This window comes from Andrena cerasifolii, chromosome 8 (assembly GCF_050908995.1).
Source record: "Andrena cerasifolii isolate SP2316 chromosome 8, iyAndCera1_principal, whole genome shotgun sequence".
Lineage (NCBI taxonomy): Eukaryota > Metazoa > Arthropoda > Insecta > Hymenoptera > Andrenidae > Andrena > Andrena cerasifolii.
This window is the reverse complement of record NC_135125.1, coordinates 13,671,348-13,685,052: the sequence shown is the minus strand read 5'-3', so window position 1 is coordinate 13,685,052 and position 13,705 is coordinate 13,671,348. Positions and strand designations below refer to the sequence as shown.

Here is a 13,705-nt window from a genome sequence, read left to right as displayed (position 1 = left end):
TCCGAGACACTCGAACGATACTTTCGATATCTTCTCCGAAAAACGCGCCTAAACTGTGGGCATCATCCCTCGGCGCGAAAATACGCCGGCGCCACTCGAAGTGTTAAGTCTCTAAGTCCTCGCAACGGCATATCTTTGGATAGTACTTATTGGACTCTAAAGCTTCCTTCGCTGTTCTTCGTGTATTATTACAAAGAAAAACGCTTGCATCCTCGGGAACGCGAGCGTCGCCGTTGAATTCGAAAGGCGTGGGACGTGTTATCGGACCCCCCCCCCCCCCGCCCTCGCGAAGCGAAGGCTGGCGCTCTTTGTTCGTCGTTTAAGGTGAAAGCTCGGAGCGCCTGAGCCCGTGAAATCGGTTTTAGTTAACGATTCCAGTGGCGATGAACGAAAGACAGTAATTACTTCTTGCATAAAATCCGCTCCCGTCCCGTCGGTACCGACGTTGGTGAACTTGTGCTGACCATGCATCGCTTGGTAGGCGGAGGTGGTCAGCACCAGCAGTTCGTGCCACTTGTGGGTGAGCAGCCTTGTGTGAACTTCGACCGGTAGCTCAAGGTAGAACGGTAACCTTTTGGTCCACTGCACCAACTTGTACACTATGCTGTCTCCTATCTGACACAGCTTCTCACTTAAGTCTGATTTATGGTCCAGCAGCTCGTCCAAGTTCTGCAACGAGAACGGAACACGTTCTCCGATAGAGTCATCGAGTTTCGAGTGCTCGCGAGGCGAGGAATAAAAAATGGAGAGGGGGCTAGGTGGGCTCGTTGTGATCGATGATTGGTGACGGAGGTGAAAGTGGTCTGAGAATCCGAAGCATGTAAACGCACCCTCAACGTGGCGATATCTTGGAACTCGTCGCAGTCTATAAGGGTTTGAATCATGGCTAGGGTCGCGTCCAAAGGGAAGGCTCGATCCCTCGAACTGCTCACAGCATTGTCTAGCCTCTGCCTTAAATGTACCACCTTGAACAAAAAGGAGTTGTTTTTTCTTTTAGTCTCTTTGCTTCCCGAGGTTTCTGTGGTTCTGTGGCACAGTTCCTTTTTTCTTTTGCGAGACAGAACAGTTGTCTTTGAGAGAATTGGTAGCTTGAACTATAAAATGTGAGGATACAATAAGGAAGAATTTAATACTATTAGTTCCACTGAGATTCGGGCGAAATGATTTAGATCTTATTAATTGTGGAGGGTAGTGAGTTAACGATATTTTCTTTTATTAAACTTATTTCATTGATACACGAGTGAAATTGTACTGGAGTGAAATCGACATTCAGGTGAAACATGAATATCTATAAGAAAATTGTGTTTAATGCCACATCCAGTCTTTTGCCTCCTTTACTGATCCACTTTTACTTATTCTCTAAATAGTAATTGCTTTACCTGCTTTATCGTTTCTATTAATATCACGAGTTACTTCATAATCTATGTTAAGTAACACATATTTGACCTTTATTGTGTTCATATTCATTTCCTAAATCAATAGATAAGCCATTTTCAGTTCTAATTTTCCAACGACATCCCCCTTTCAAAAAAAAAAAAAAAAAACAGAAGATCGACGAAGGGTAGGTACATGCTTTCTAGCCAGTAAACCATTATTCACCACATAAAATTTCCTTAACAACCAAGAACTTATACCACCGTCGCGAAAAGCAAAATGTTCCTCTTATCTCCCCCCGGCCACTTTAATTTCCTCAAGTTCAGTTCCCACAGAAAATTGAATACGTAGGCTCGCAACCCTTCGCGGCTCGCGAACAGATCGTCATCCTCTTCGTCCGATCGTTGCGAACCACCGAGGAATCGGCGGTGGCTCGCTTCCTACGTAAATCCGATCCGGCCTTTCACTGACCTTTCAGACCTCGAAGTACTTCCTCGAGGTCGGTATTTGTAGACTATACACGAGAGGGAGAGCGGCCTCGAGCTGGCGATACCTTCGGGGAAAGCTGCGATCCTCGGCCACGACGGATATACCCTTAAGCCCCGTGCACACCGTGCCCCCGGTACCGTGGGACAGAGCCGCGGCTGAAGGCGATCGTGGAGGAGGTGGAGGGACGAAAGGTGTCGGAGGAGGAAAAGAAGGTGGTAGGGTGAGGTCAGTGTCCCTTGTGCAGACTTTCACGAGTTACGAAACCGCCGGAGAACTGCCCGTCCTTGGCACCGGCTGTCGCTGATTTTCTATTGTCCCTACCTCCGAGTGGTCGTCGCCGTCATCGTCGTGTTTCACTTGGATGCCTCGACGAGGTGTCGATAACGAATTACATCGTGACGATTCTTATCGAGGCATGTGGATTCTCCTCTCTTATCTCCTTCGAGTCGCGACTGTATAGCTGAGCTTACTGGAGCGGCAGCATCCTACGACAGTGGTCCGTTGCCTGGGATCGCGCTTGGTCTACCCTTGTAGGTCTAATTGAATTCTTTACTTTTCCGAACTGTCTGAAATTCATGTACCTCGAAGATCCATTCCTTTTCTCTCAGTGATACGAGTTATAAACCGAGCTTGAGGATTCTGCTCATACTTGGAAATTCGGTATACAGTAATGCTCGGGTCTTTGTTTAAAACTACTGCGAGATACTGTTCTACGAGATATTGAGATTATTCTTATGAAAATTGCTAGGTTGAATTAACTGCCATTTTGGTCTCCATCTCCATATGCTTCGGAAAGATAATCGTTGCAATTCTATGCGTGCAAATATCTTCAGTAAAAATCTCCCAATTTGACAGCGCACAGCGTGTCTAAAATACTTGAGAAGGTTCCCAGAAAAGTTCGTAATACCTACTCAGCAGTAATCTGTTCTCACAGCCGCCTAGAAACCACTCCTGAGGAATTACCATGAACTCGACAGTTATCGTGCCTTTCCACTCGTTCCTAGAAATCGTTCGCCCAAAAGCCTGTAGTTCCTGTTCTGATTCCCAATTAACACGAATCTTCCTGCGTCTCGAATAGGCAGCCTTTGAAAATTCATCAGCGCCCGCGTCTCAAAACGCACAATGATTCGCTCCGAGCTGGAAAGTGACCTCCTTAATGGAGCTGTAGCGGGCAATATTTACGCGGTGCTGGAGTCATCGATTTCACTTTTGGCAATGGCCTCTACCGAATGTTCCCGGTAATTCTTGTCGTTGTTTGCATACCTCATGCGCTCGAACGTAACGTCGCCCGTTCGAATATCACCGATGACTTGTGCGCGTCAATAATAGCTGTCCTCACTTAGGCCTTCAATCAGCCGAGCCATTGTTCTGCTACAAAGTAATATGCATTTTCTTACTTTTAATAGCGGAATATGTAACACGGGGAATAGCTACAATTATGAATAAAATTTCCTTGATTGTTGCACACATTAGCGATGGCTCGTAGGCTTGCAATCAGCTGAGTTATCTAGCATCGAATATTTCTTTTTTATATTTAATACAGGAGGACACCACTTACCCTATCAGTGGAACGGGTAACTCAGGGGATATTTATTTCTCTGATAAATCCTTTAACCCCCTGCCATCGGTTGAAAATTTTGATCTTCGAATGATATTCAAACCGATCTAAGTTCCCTATTCCACGTTCGGTAATACAAAGTATCTTCAAGCTCATCGTCAACAACTCACTATCTTTGCTCCATAATCCTTCCCGCCGTATCTCAACACGTATATTTCCGTTCGATTGCAATTGAAAACAGTCTGATTAATGCACTTGCATCTCACATCGACGATTCGATCACCACTAATCGCGAAAATATTCAAGCCATCTGAACGTACCATTGCAATTGCATCATTTCAATAGAATTCGATTATCGACGATCAACGTCGCAAAGGTGTCCCGTTTTTCGAGGAGCCAACCCCCCGGAGGATGAATTTTCGTCGCGGAACGATTTACTCTGATAATATGCAACGCTTTCGCGGTGCACAGGATAATGTGTGGCCAGTACGAACAGGCATGCAGGACGACGACGACGGGCGACGCTGGCTCTCGCGAGCTGCCTGCTCGTTGTATCTATCGGCTTTCGTAATGTGGGAAACCTTGAGGCTTGCGCAAGCCGAGTCGTAAGAAAGTGAAATTGCAACGGGGAGTTCATTCATTTCAGGATCGTTCCGTCGAGGAGCGATCGAAATTCGTCGAGTTCGAATTTAAGCCACATCCCTTATCTGCTGCCCCTGACGATTTCTTCAAATCTCTGGGACGTTTCGTGGTCAATTTGATCGACGCGAGAATCGCCCGAGGCACTTTACTGGCATCGGGCTGATTTTCCGAGCTGAACGGCTCCACTAGGCTCACTCCTATTTTTGCATATTATCTGATCCTCGGATACTGAATTTGCCTTTATCGTCAAGTGCAATGTCGTAACGAAACTAGTTTTTTTATGTTAATTGAAGGAGTATCTACTATTCGATTATTCGTGACTTCTGTTTCCTCTCGTTCGTGTTTCTTCGAATAATAAATAGGTACTAAAAGCTTCAAACCCACCGATTAAAAGAAAAATCAAGCTCCGCATTCATCAGCGGTCTCTTGTCACCTGCAAATTCCCAGTGACGTTTCCATTCAACTTCCACAAACTGAGGCATCCTTCCCAGCCGCATAGCTCGCTCATAAACGCCTGCCAGCGTTTCGAAATCTTGGATGCTCGTTTCCTCTGTCATTTCAACTCTCATCCCGAAGCAACGATCTCGCAGGAGACGTCGATCGAGTAACGTTTCTCGAGCGCCACGGTGATCAACACGTGGAGATTCTTTTGCGCGCTCGTAACAGAGTACCCGCCATTGCAGATCCGAAGATATCGATGATGTAACGCTGAGCAAGGCGATGGCGGGTTCGATTTATTTCGCGGGAAGCGGTGCCAATTGAATGTTCCATCCATGCTACGACGTTCGCTCCGCGGGGTCTAGCGTGCGCTGCCTCGATGAATATCGTTCATCGCGCCCGGTTAATCGAGCCTGCAGCCGGGCGAAGAGATTCAGAGCAGGGAAGAAAGATTTCGTCCGGAGCATGTGATCGGATCGCGTGCAGCTGCCTCGAAAGTGAAAGTGAAGATGCCTCCGGGACGTTCTCATCAGCGATGGATTCCCCTCGCGAAAGATCAACTTTTGTCGACCTGCATTCGATTTCTAGCAAGCCGCGCGGAATAAATCACCCGATCCCCGGTGGGTGCGCGCACGCGGACGTTGATCTATACGGGCTACCACGCGGCGCTCGGCAGCGCCTCAACAAAAGGCTAATTAATGTTTCACACGTAGGATCAGCCTGTTAGATAATCGCCCTAATGGAGCTGATAGAGAAATCTCGCGGAATCTCTTGAGAGCCTGCACCCCTCCTCCCCTCCTTTGCGCGCCTCTCCGAGTTATCACGCAGAAACATCGCGTGAAATCAAACGCGTTGCGTCACGCCAGGATCCGCGAGTTCGCGAACAAGTGCGAGGATGGAAAAATGAGCGAGGATTACCGGGCTCCTTGGATGCACGAGTGGTCTGCTCTTCGCGCAGTAGTATCTGCTCTTGTTCAATTTTAATTTCGTTGATGGATTCTTAATCTCGTAGAGGCACGAGTGGTATCAAGTGGCACTAATTGCAAGATAGGAAACTCCACTCGAGACGCAGTTATTTTAATCGTCCCTTCGAATGCAGATGTATTTTGCAAATAATACATTATTGAATAAGAACTCTATTCTTCGTTCCTTGAAATGCCGAATCTCCGCTTTGTATATTAGAAATAATAAATTCTATAAATTCTCCACGACGAAGTGGTGTCGAAAGAAAGTTTAAAGCTCACATTTTTAATACCACGCATTATGTACTACTATGTTGATAACAACTCCTGATCTATGAGATATAAACACATAATTATTTCCAATGCACTGTTTCATTTTTGCTCCCGTTCACCGTTTACACTTTCTTTCGACCGCCACTGTAGTTACACATAAAGAATATTCCATATAGTCTATAAACCTATCTGAAATCGCCAACAATTTTAAAAACTCAATTCGTTTAGACTTCCATTGAACACAATAAAAATCGCTTAGAATTTAAGAATGTAGAACCACTGAACAAGCAGTGGTTGAACTTCAAGTTTCTGCACGCTTTACGTATAAGAGACATAAGAAACGTGAAGGCATAGAATTTAATGGATACTTACTTCGGAGGGGTTGGTGAGGGCCGTCTTCAGGATCGTCCCGTTGACGAAGTGACCGGAATGCGCGGGGTGACTCGGATGACTGGGGGTAGGTTGTGAGTTGAGCGGGTCGCCCGACGAAATTTTATGATGATGAAGGAAACCACTAGCCAGCTGAGCGTGCTGCTGTTGGCTATGGTGGGCGGCTGCAGCCGCAGCCATATGTTTGTCGAGCATCGTCGAGCCCATGGTGCCTTTGCTACCACCGAGGGATCCCGACCCGTTCACACCGCCAACGTTACCACCGCCACCCATGCCACCCATGCTTCCGCCCACTCCGCTCGTCTTGTTGCTTTTCTTGTGCTTTTTGTACTTCACCTGGGGACAAAGATCGCCCAGGTCCATTAAACAGGGTACAGACATTTCCCTTCGTCGTTGCTAAAAATCGATGCTCCGAGCTTTGTCTTTCAAACGAAATTGATTTTTTTTTGTGCGTTATTGCCGTGGAATTGAACACGTCTGTGTTATTGTCTGGATTGCAAACGCTTTAGTGGCTGTTTTTCAGAGATGGGCAAACATATTATTTAAATAAAATTTCGAATAACGAATAAAAGTTGAAACAATTATTCGTCATAGGTCGAATAAAGTTAACTCGGTTTAAGGAACGTATGACGAAGAATTTTTTTAACTTTTATTCGTTATTCGAAATTTTATTTAAATAATATGTTCGCCCACCTCTGCTGTTTTTAGATTTGATGTGTGTGTGGGGGTGAAAGACGAAGTATGTTCTTTATGCTCGATAGAATTTAGCACTGCAGACTTCTGTATTTGTGTAACTCGTTGCTATTAATTTCAATGATTAAGCATTTCTTTTTTCATTAAAGATAGCGTGGTATTTGATTTTAAGTGGACGAGCTTGTGAATGAGAATAATGTTCTTCTGTATAGTTTTATACCAACCTTGTAAAGGTTATACACAGCACCAGAATTTCTCCCGCCAGGCATTCGATCTTCTCGAACCGCCTGAAGGACCATACCCTGTTCAATGCACTTTTTGAAGCGGCAGTACTGACACCTGTTCCTCTGGGCTTTCGTGATTTCGCAGCCACCTTCCGCCACGCACGTGTACACCCGCCTATTCTGCACAGTCCTCTTGAAGAACCCTTTACACCTAAACACAAACAGTTTATTCTCGTGAAAGCCCCACACAGAAACAAGTATCAATAAAAAAAATATTCGAATTTAAGTGTACGCCGCGGACAGTTATTATTTATTATCGACTTCTCGTTGGGCGGGCACTGTTCCCCAGTTAATTTCCCACTCCATGTGGGTGTGTCCTGATACTTTGACCTAGAAACGGATTAAAGATTCATACCTGCAGAATTACGGTTATACCGGGATGCATAGGGGAACTCGTCCCGCACTTTTCCCAACTAATTTACCGGGCTCGTCCGACGGAACAATAGACATAGGAGAAAACAGGCGTAAAGTCGAGTAACGATACCCTGTAGTAACTTTAGGGACTAATCAGCCGCGCGGTAGGAGATATTAGAATGGGAAACGCCTTGAAGTACACTTTTCGTTTTACCTTGAAAACACCTAGGGTTACGGTACCGTCTGGTGTCTTTGAAAAAAAGAAGTTACCATGTTTTAATATAAAAAAAGACTGACGAGAACAACGCTGTTAATTTACGACGAGAGGAATCAATTTAGAAGCCATGGTAGATCTTTTATTTCTTCCCTGAGCGATGATTTTGATCGAGCTTATGATACACATTCGGAACTTAGTAGATCGAACTTAGAATTCGAAAGTGTCGATGAAAGAAATTTAATACATTGCTGGATTAAATATTTAAATGAGGGAAGGGAGACATTTAAACAGATTTCACTATAATTTCTTTCGTTGTACCCTGAAAACGTCCACAGATTGGGGTCACTAACTATCTTCAAATATAAAAGTCACCACATCCTAATTTATAAAACAAGAAAAAGGAACGACGCTGTTGGTTAATAAAAGGAATCAATTTCGAAGCTTCGATTCCTAATTGGTTTCCATCTACAGTAGATAATTCAGCTCTCCTTGAGCCACAATTGCGATTGAAGTGTATAAGCAACGCGTGTAACGACCAATCTGTAAACAACGAAAATGAAGAGTCTTATCACGAAAAGGCAAAGGTTGGGAAACTCGATGGCGTTGCCCATTGTTTTCGTGGGAGGTCGTCTATATTCGTAGTCCAACAGTGACGCAGTAGCTTCGAAGACACTCGAAACTCGGTGTATTTTCCGCGTTCAATGCTGGGACGCAGGTGCAAGGCGAGAGCACCCAAAGGTCAAAGTTCCTCGCGGGGCGCCCTTAGGTCTGTGACTAGTGTAACTCTAACTTTCCGCGCATAGTTCTGCGCAATTATCTCTAATTAAGCGGATCCGAAGCCCCAGCGCGTGTAGTTGTCGTCGAAAGGCATTCAAACCGAAGCATTCCGAGATACGCGAGCAGGTAGTTTTGTAGGCAGCTAATTTCATTATCATGCTGGCGATCTCGGGGAGGGACTTGCTTGGCGTCCCTAGAAATCGGGCGTCAGAAGACTAATTCGTCCTGAATGAATTTATTAGAAGAAAGAGTAGAAAATTGAGGTAACAATTAGAAGTATTCTGTAAGAATTTTGGGGCGTCACTGGGGTGAAAGGTACGTGAGGGGTATTCTGTGGAGTCTGGGGTAGCTAGGTGTTTGTGTCCTACCCTGCTTGCAGTTTAGCAAGCTGTTATGTTTAATTAGTAGTCAAGACCATACTTTTGTTTTAGTCGCGATTCATGCACGAAGCTGAGTTGTAAAAACTTCCAAGAACTTTTTGAAATTCTATGTCTGACTTATGCAGAGTGTTCCATTCTATCCACCACGTTAATAGGTAATTGGAATAGTATCAAGGGAGGCACTAGCCTCTAAAAATGACTACATACGTAAGTGTAGCGTAAAATTACTACATACATAACTGTAACGAGTACCCAAGAACATTTTCTTTCCTCGTACCCTTAAGAATATTCCCTAATACGCCACTTGAGTGCAGTACTACATACATGCATAACATGTACACTGTCGTTTATAAGTATTAGGCAGAGACGGGCAAAATTTTTATTTAAATAAAACACTGAATAATGAATAAAATTTAAAAAAATTATTCGCCATGTGTCGAGTAAAGTTGACCCGGGTTAAACGGGTGAAACACTTGCAACGCTCGACCAATGAAAAAATTAACTTTATTCATCCAATAATCTAAAGTTACTTTAATTAGATTCGTTATTTAGATAATTTTTTATTCAAATAATGCCCAACTCTGGTATTAGGACACCTACGATAATTGTGAAGAGCATTGGAAATTTATTGAAGAACTCTAAGAAGTTTTATTTTATTTAATATTTTAAATTAAAAGCATTGGAAATTATTAAATCTGTACCAAATATCACATTTCCTGGGAATACAGCAGGTGTCCTAACACTTATGAATGGCAGTGTACACCAAGCAGAATACTGTCACAAAACACTACCCCCCTGTACCCGAATAAGAGAAGCGATGACGCGACTCACCCCTCGCACGTGATGATCCCATAGTGCAAGCCAGTGGCCTTGTCCTCGCAGATCATGCATATCATAGGCGTCTCGTCTTCCTCGTGCTCCTGCGGCGGCATCGGGGGCGCGGGGGGCGCCACCGACATCGATTGCGACGCCGTCTCAGACTTGACGACCCCGCCGTTCCTTACCCACGTCTGGCCAGAGCCGGAAGCCGTCAGGTTCAGCGCCTGCATCTGCTGCGCGGCAGGTAGCTGCGTAAGGTCGCCGGCCCACAGGCTCTCCATGTTGAGTGGCGGGCCAGACGCGTAGGAAACGGAGGGCGGCTTGCCCCTGGACTCCTGGCCGAGGTTCAGGAGCAGCTGGGCGGCCGACTCCTCCGACGAGGAACAGGACGCTGCCGCAGCAGTCGTCGTCCAGGACGCTGCGGGCGGCGGTACGGGGTCCAGTGGCGGCGCGGACCAGATCATGGTCCTTACGCCACCGATCTCGCCCATGATCACCGTGGGCGGTGGTCGCGGTGGTGCCGGTGCAGGCCTCTGCGCCGGTGGTTTCATAGTTTCGCCTGGAACAGGAAGAAGCTTGATATAGTAAGAGATATTTTACCTTATTAGCTACCTGGTTTGGTTAATTTCCATCGAGCTTGATTAGAAGACCTCGCGAAGAAAACTTCACTCGAGATTTACAATTCTAATGTGAACTTCTCGAGTAACTACCAGATACACCTGCTACTCTCTTCCCAAGATATTCCCGATATTCCATGACACTCGATTCCCCTGTACAATCAATGGCGCTTCTTCTAACTCTACCTCCGCGTCTAGCAAATAGAGTTTTACGATTACTTACAAGAGGAGACCGCGGTGGTAGCCCCCGTACTCGTGGAAGTTGCCCCATTCCCGCTGCTCCCCGTGCTGCTGCTGAGGCTTGTACTGCCGCTGGTGGACACGACCGAGACGTTCTGGCCGTAGTTCACCGCGCTGCTGATCACTCCGTTGAGTAGCCTTTGGGTGGCGAACCCCTGTACGCCGGTGTTTTGCGTCCAGAATTGGTGATGGGCCAGAAGATGAGGGGGTACCGATGGCGCGCGTGGCCTGGGCGGCGTGGGAGGTGTCTGCGGTTGCTGTTGTTGCTGGGCACCGTGCGTGGTGCTCCCGCTGGGGCTCATGCTCTGGTTAGGGTTGTACTGTGAAGACGGGCTGCTCCGGTGACTAGGCTGGCTGGGGATCTCCGTGCGACCGCCACCCCCGTTGCCACCTCCGCCTCCGCCGTCGAAGACCGAGTTGTCGGACTCCTCCTTGGTTTGGGCGGACGACAGGTCACCTTTGTCGGGGCTGTCGCTCCTCGAGCTCGGTTCTTGGGGCATGGGGGTCGTGGAGACCGCCTGGATAGGCGAGTAAGGCGAGGACCTGGCCGGTGCAGGTGTACCAGCGCGTTGCTGCTGGTGGTGCTGCTGGTGGTGGTGCTGCTGCTGCTGGTGCTGCTGCTGGTGTTGCTGCTGCTGCTGCTGCTGCTGCTGTTGGTGGTGTTGTTGTTGGTCTTCGACGACCCTGAAGCCTGTTATCGAGGTGGCGTCCGGGAAGACTGAATCGGGGGACGCGCGTTCCGTGCAGGCTGTCTCGCGTGCCTCCAACCCAACCGCCGTCCCGCCACCCCGAACAGGGTCTCGCGGTGTTCCTGGACTCGGGATGCCTAGCAGATACTCGCTTTTCACTTTGACCACGGGGCAGCCCGGCGAGCCCGGCATGTTAGCCTCCGGCGACAGGGTCGAGGTGTCGGCCATGCTCTCCCCTGGAGCAGGAAAGTTTATGGGTGAAGGAGCGTCCGCCGGCTGGATCCCGAGCGGCGAGCCTGCTGATCCGAGGGATACCGGGGAGTCTGAGAAATAAGGCGTTGATCCCACGTTTATACACGTTGCGAACAAGTTCGCGCGTTTACCTTGGCTAGGCCGCGATCACTGGGCGCGGATCGGCCGCGACATCCCAGTCCTGACTGGTGTCGTGTGCGCGTCAGATGGTATAATGGGCTGCCTTTCTTTAGTGAAAATGGCAGCGATGATCGAGATGGAGGACGACTGTTAGCGAAACGTTTAGCGAGGACTTTTTGCGATCTTGGTTGTTCAATGGGTACTGTGGATGTGGGTTTTGCTAGGTTTGCTTAGGATGGTACGAGGGTGACAAAGATTCTCAGCGATTCAGGCAAATTGGCTTGGGCATTTGTACATACAAACTCGTGGCAACTGTGAAACCTGTTGCGCATGAAAATGGAGGTGTATCTACACTTGTACTTTATCTGGGATAATATCATAGGCAAAGTTACCCTCGCACAACGTACAGTAAGAAAAGATGCAGCAGAAACAAGGCCCCTAACAAATTTGATACCTACTTCTGCACAAGCTGCAGTGTATAACTGTAGCAGAAAAATGAAAGACGTTTACCATACATACAGGAGAGTACAGCTCCATAAAGCAGAAAATTAGATCTTCCCTCGATCGAAGTACCAAATGCTCGCTTAAGGGGGTATTCTGGTCTAGCGCGCGAGTTTCGTCACCAGAATATCCCCTTAATGAATTAAAGGAAGCCAGTGATTCCAAATGAAATACTTGCTTCCTACTTGGTGTCACCCTTTGCTTACTTCGCGATACCACGATAATAATACCTGTCCCAACGCATTAAGACTTATATCGTCCCCACTGCAGACTCAATTTGCTAGCGTTCCAGCGTAAGTCGTTAAACAGAGAAGTGAACCGCGGCGTTACAAATAATCCATATCAATCTATGAGCCTGTCCTAATGAAGATAAACACGTTAGACTCGTTCGGTTTTGACACTTCGCGGCGTAATATGTAACGCATTGTCTGTGGCCGTTCCTCTCCCGGTTAGGTAACCCTGCTTCATCTGGCATTAATAACAATTATCCCGTCTTTCGACGGGATTCGCCCCGAGATTACGAAAGTTACGCGGGACGAGATTCTTCGCTGCTCAAGCTGGACCGCTCTAAACCGTCCCGAGCTGGCGATGCTCGCGTTAACGGGCTTGGTCTTCCGAGGAGGTTCCCAGTCTTTATGGAAATGTTATTAATCGTCGTGCACGAGCGTAACGATGGTCTATCGCGATGATTAATAGCATTGATCGCGGCGCGGGCTGCCAATCCGCCGTTTTATAAGGTTGACAGACGGATTTCGAAAGGTGCGCGTCGCATTTCGTTTGCTGGCGCGCGCATGTGTACATACGTATCCGCTCGAGGATCGGCTGGGCGCGATGCATCGATAAACTTTAATCTTTATGCATTGTCTCTTTCGCCGGGCCCATTACCTCCCCTGTAAAGTTTAACGAAGGAGCTGAGTCACGGTATATTATTGCCAGGGGACAGTAACGTGTATTGTAAATGAAATTTCATATCTTCACGGCTGAATCAACGTCTCTGACTTTATCACTTGGGTATCTACTAGTGGGACACTTTTATTTTACCCTTGAAGAGAATTTATTCCGCAATTACGCTTGGGAAATGTTTATTTGTTCGAAATATATAAGTGTATCAGCCCATTGGATTACAAATGTAAGAGGAAAGAAGAGAACTGTTAATTTCAGTGTACTTTTTGATCGAAAGTGTAATATACTAAGTGGTATGCTTACTAGTGCTAGCTTAGGGAACGACTACGTTTCTGTACTCTTGCTGCGCGATAGACATTACACGCTGTGTACCGTTTTTGTGCCATCCTAATGTCGAGTCGACGTTGGTAATCGTCTAAGGTCGAGGGCAGCCAGGATTATTTCGACTTTGAAAGCGGTGAGAGTCAAAAAAGAGAAAAAAAGTACCCCTAACGTATCTTACATACAACGGTAAAGTGAAATGCGTTTTCGTCGATGTTCTTCGATACACGAATAAATATTCATAAACCACGACTGAATATATTATACAAATTATTTTCACGCCATGCTCCAGTGTGTATGTTGCTGTATAATGATGAAAAGAAATATTCTTATCATTTGTAACGCGTACAAATGGTGGGATTTATTAATTTGCCCGTGAGAGTGTTTCTTTTTATCGTAAAATTGCATGGAA

The 13,705-nt window shown here is 46.7% G+C and overlaps 1 protein-coding gene and 1 long non-coding RNA gene across 9 annotated transcripts in view; one reads left to right on the top strand and one right to left on the bottom strand.

Moving 5' to 3' along the window:
• Hr4 (nuclear hormone receptor 4) overlaps nucleotides 1–13,705 on the bottom strand; it is a 185,004-nt gene that overhangs the window by 6,652 nt on the left and 164,647 nt on the right. For 4 of the 8 annotated variants that reach the window (XM_076819113.1, XM_076819112.1, XM_076819111.1 and 1 more), the window contains 6 exons: nucleotides 10,491–11,519; nucleotides 9,663–10,209; nucleotides 7,044–7,254; nucleotides 6,109–6,462; nucleotides 831–965; nucleotides 406–669 (listed from right to left, as the gene is read on the bottom strand). In XM_076819113.1, coding sequence (XP_076675228.1) covers nucleotides 406–669; nucleotides 831–965; nucleotides 6,109–6,462; nucleotides 7,044–7,254; nucleotides 9,663–10,209; nucleotides 10,491–11,519 — 2,540 coding nt within the window. The remainder of the gene's footprint in view (nucleotides 1–405; nucleotides 670–830; nucleotides 966–6,108; nucleotides 6,463–7,043; nucleotides 7,255–9,662; nucleotides 10,210–10,490; nucleotides 11,520–13,705) is intronic. The other 4 variants (XM_076819115.1, XM_076819114.1, XM_076819109.1 and 1 more) reach the window with 2 other exon arrangements.
• The window catches only part of LOC143372680 (uncharacterized), a 138,212-nt gene that overhangs the window by 7,125 nt on the left and 117,382 nt on the right, over nucleotides 1–13,705 (top strand). The window lies entirely within an intron of this gene.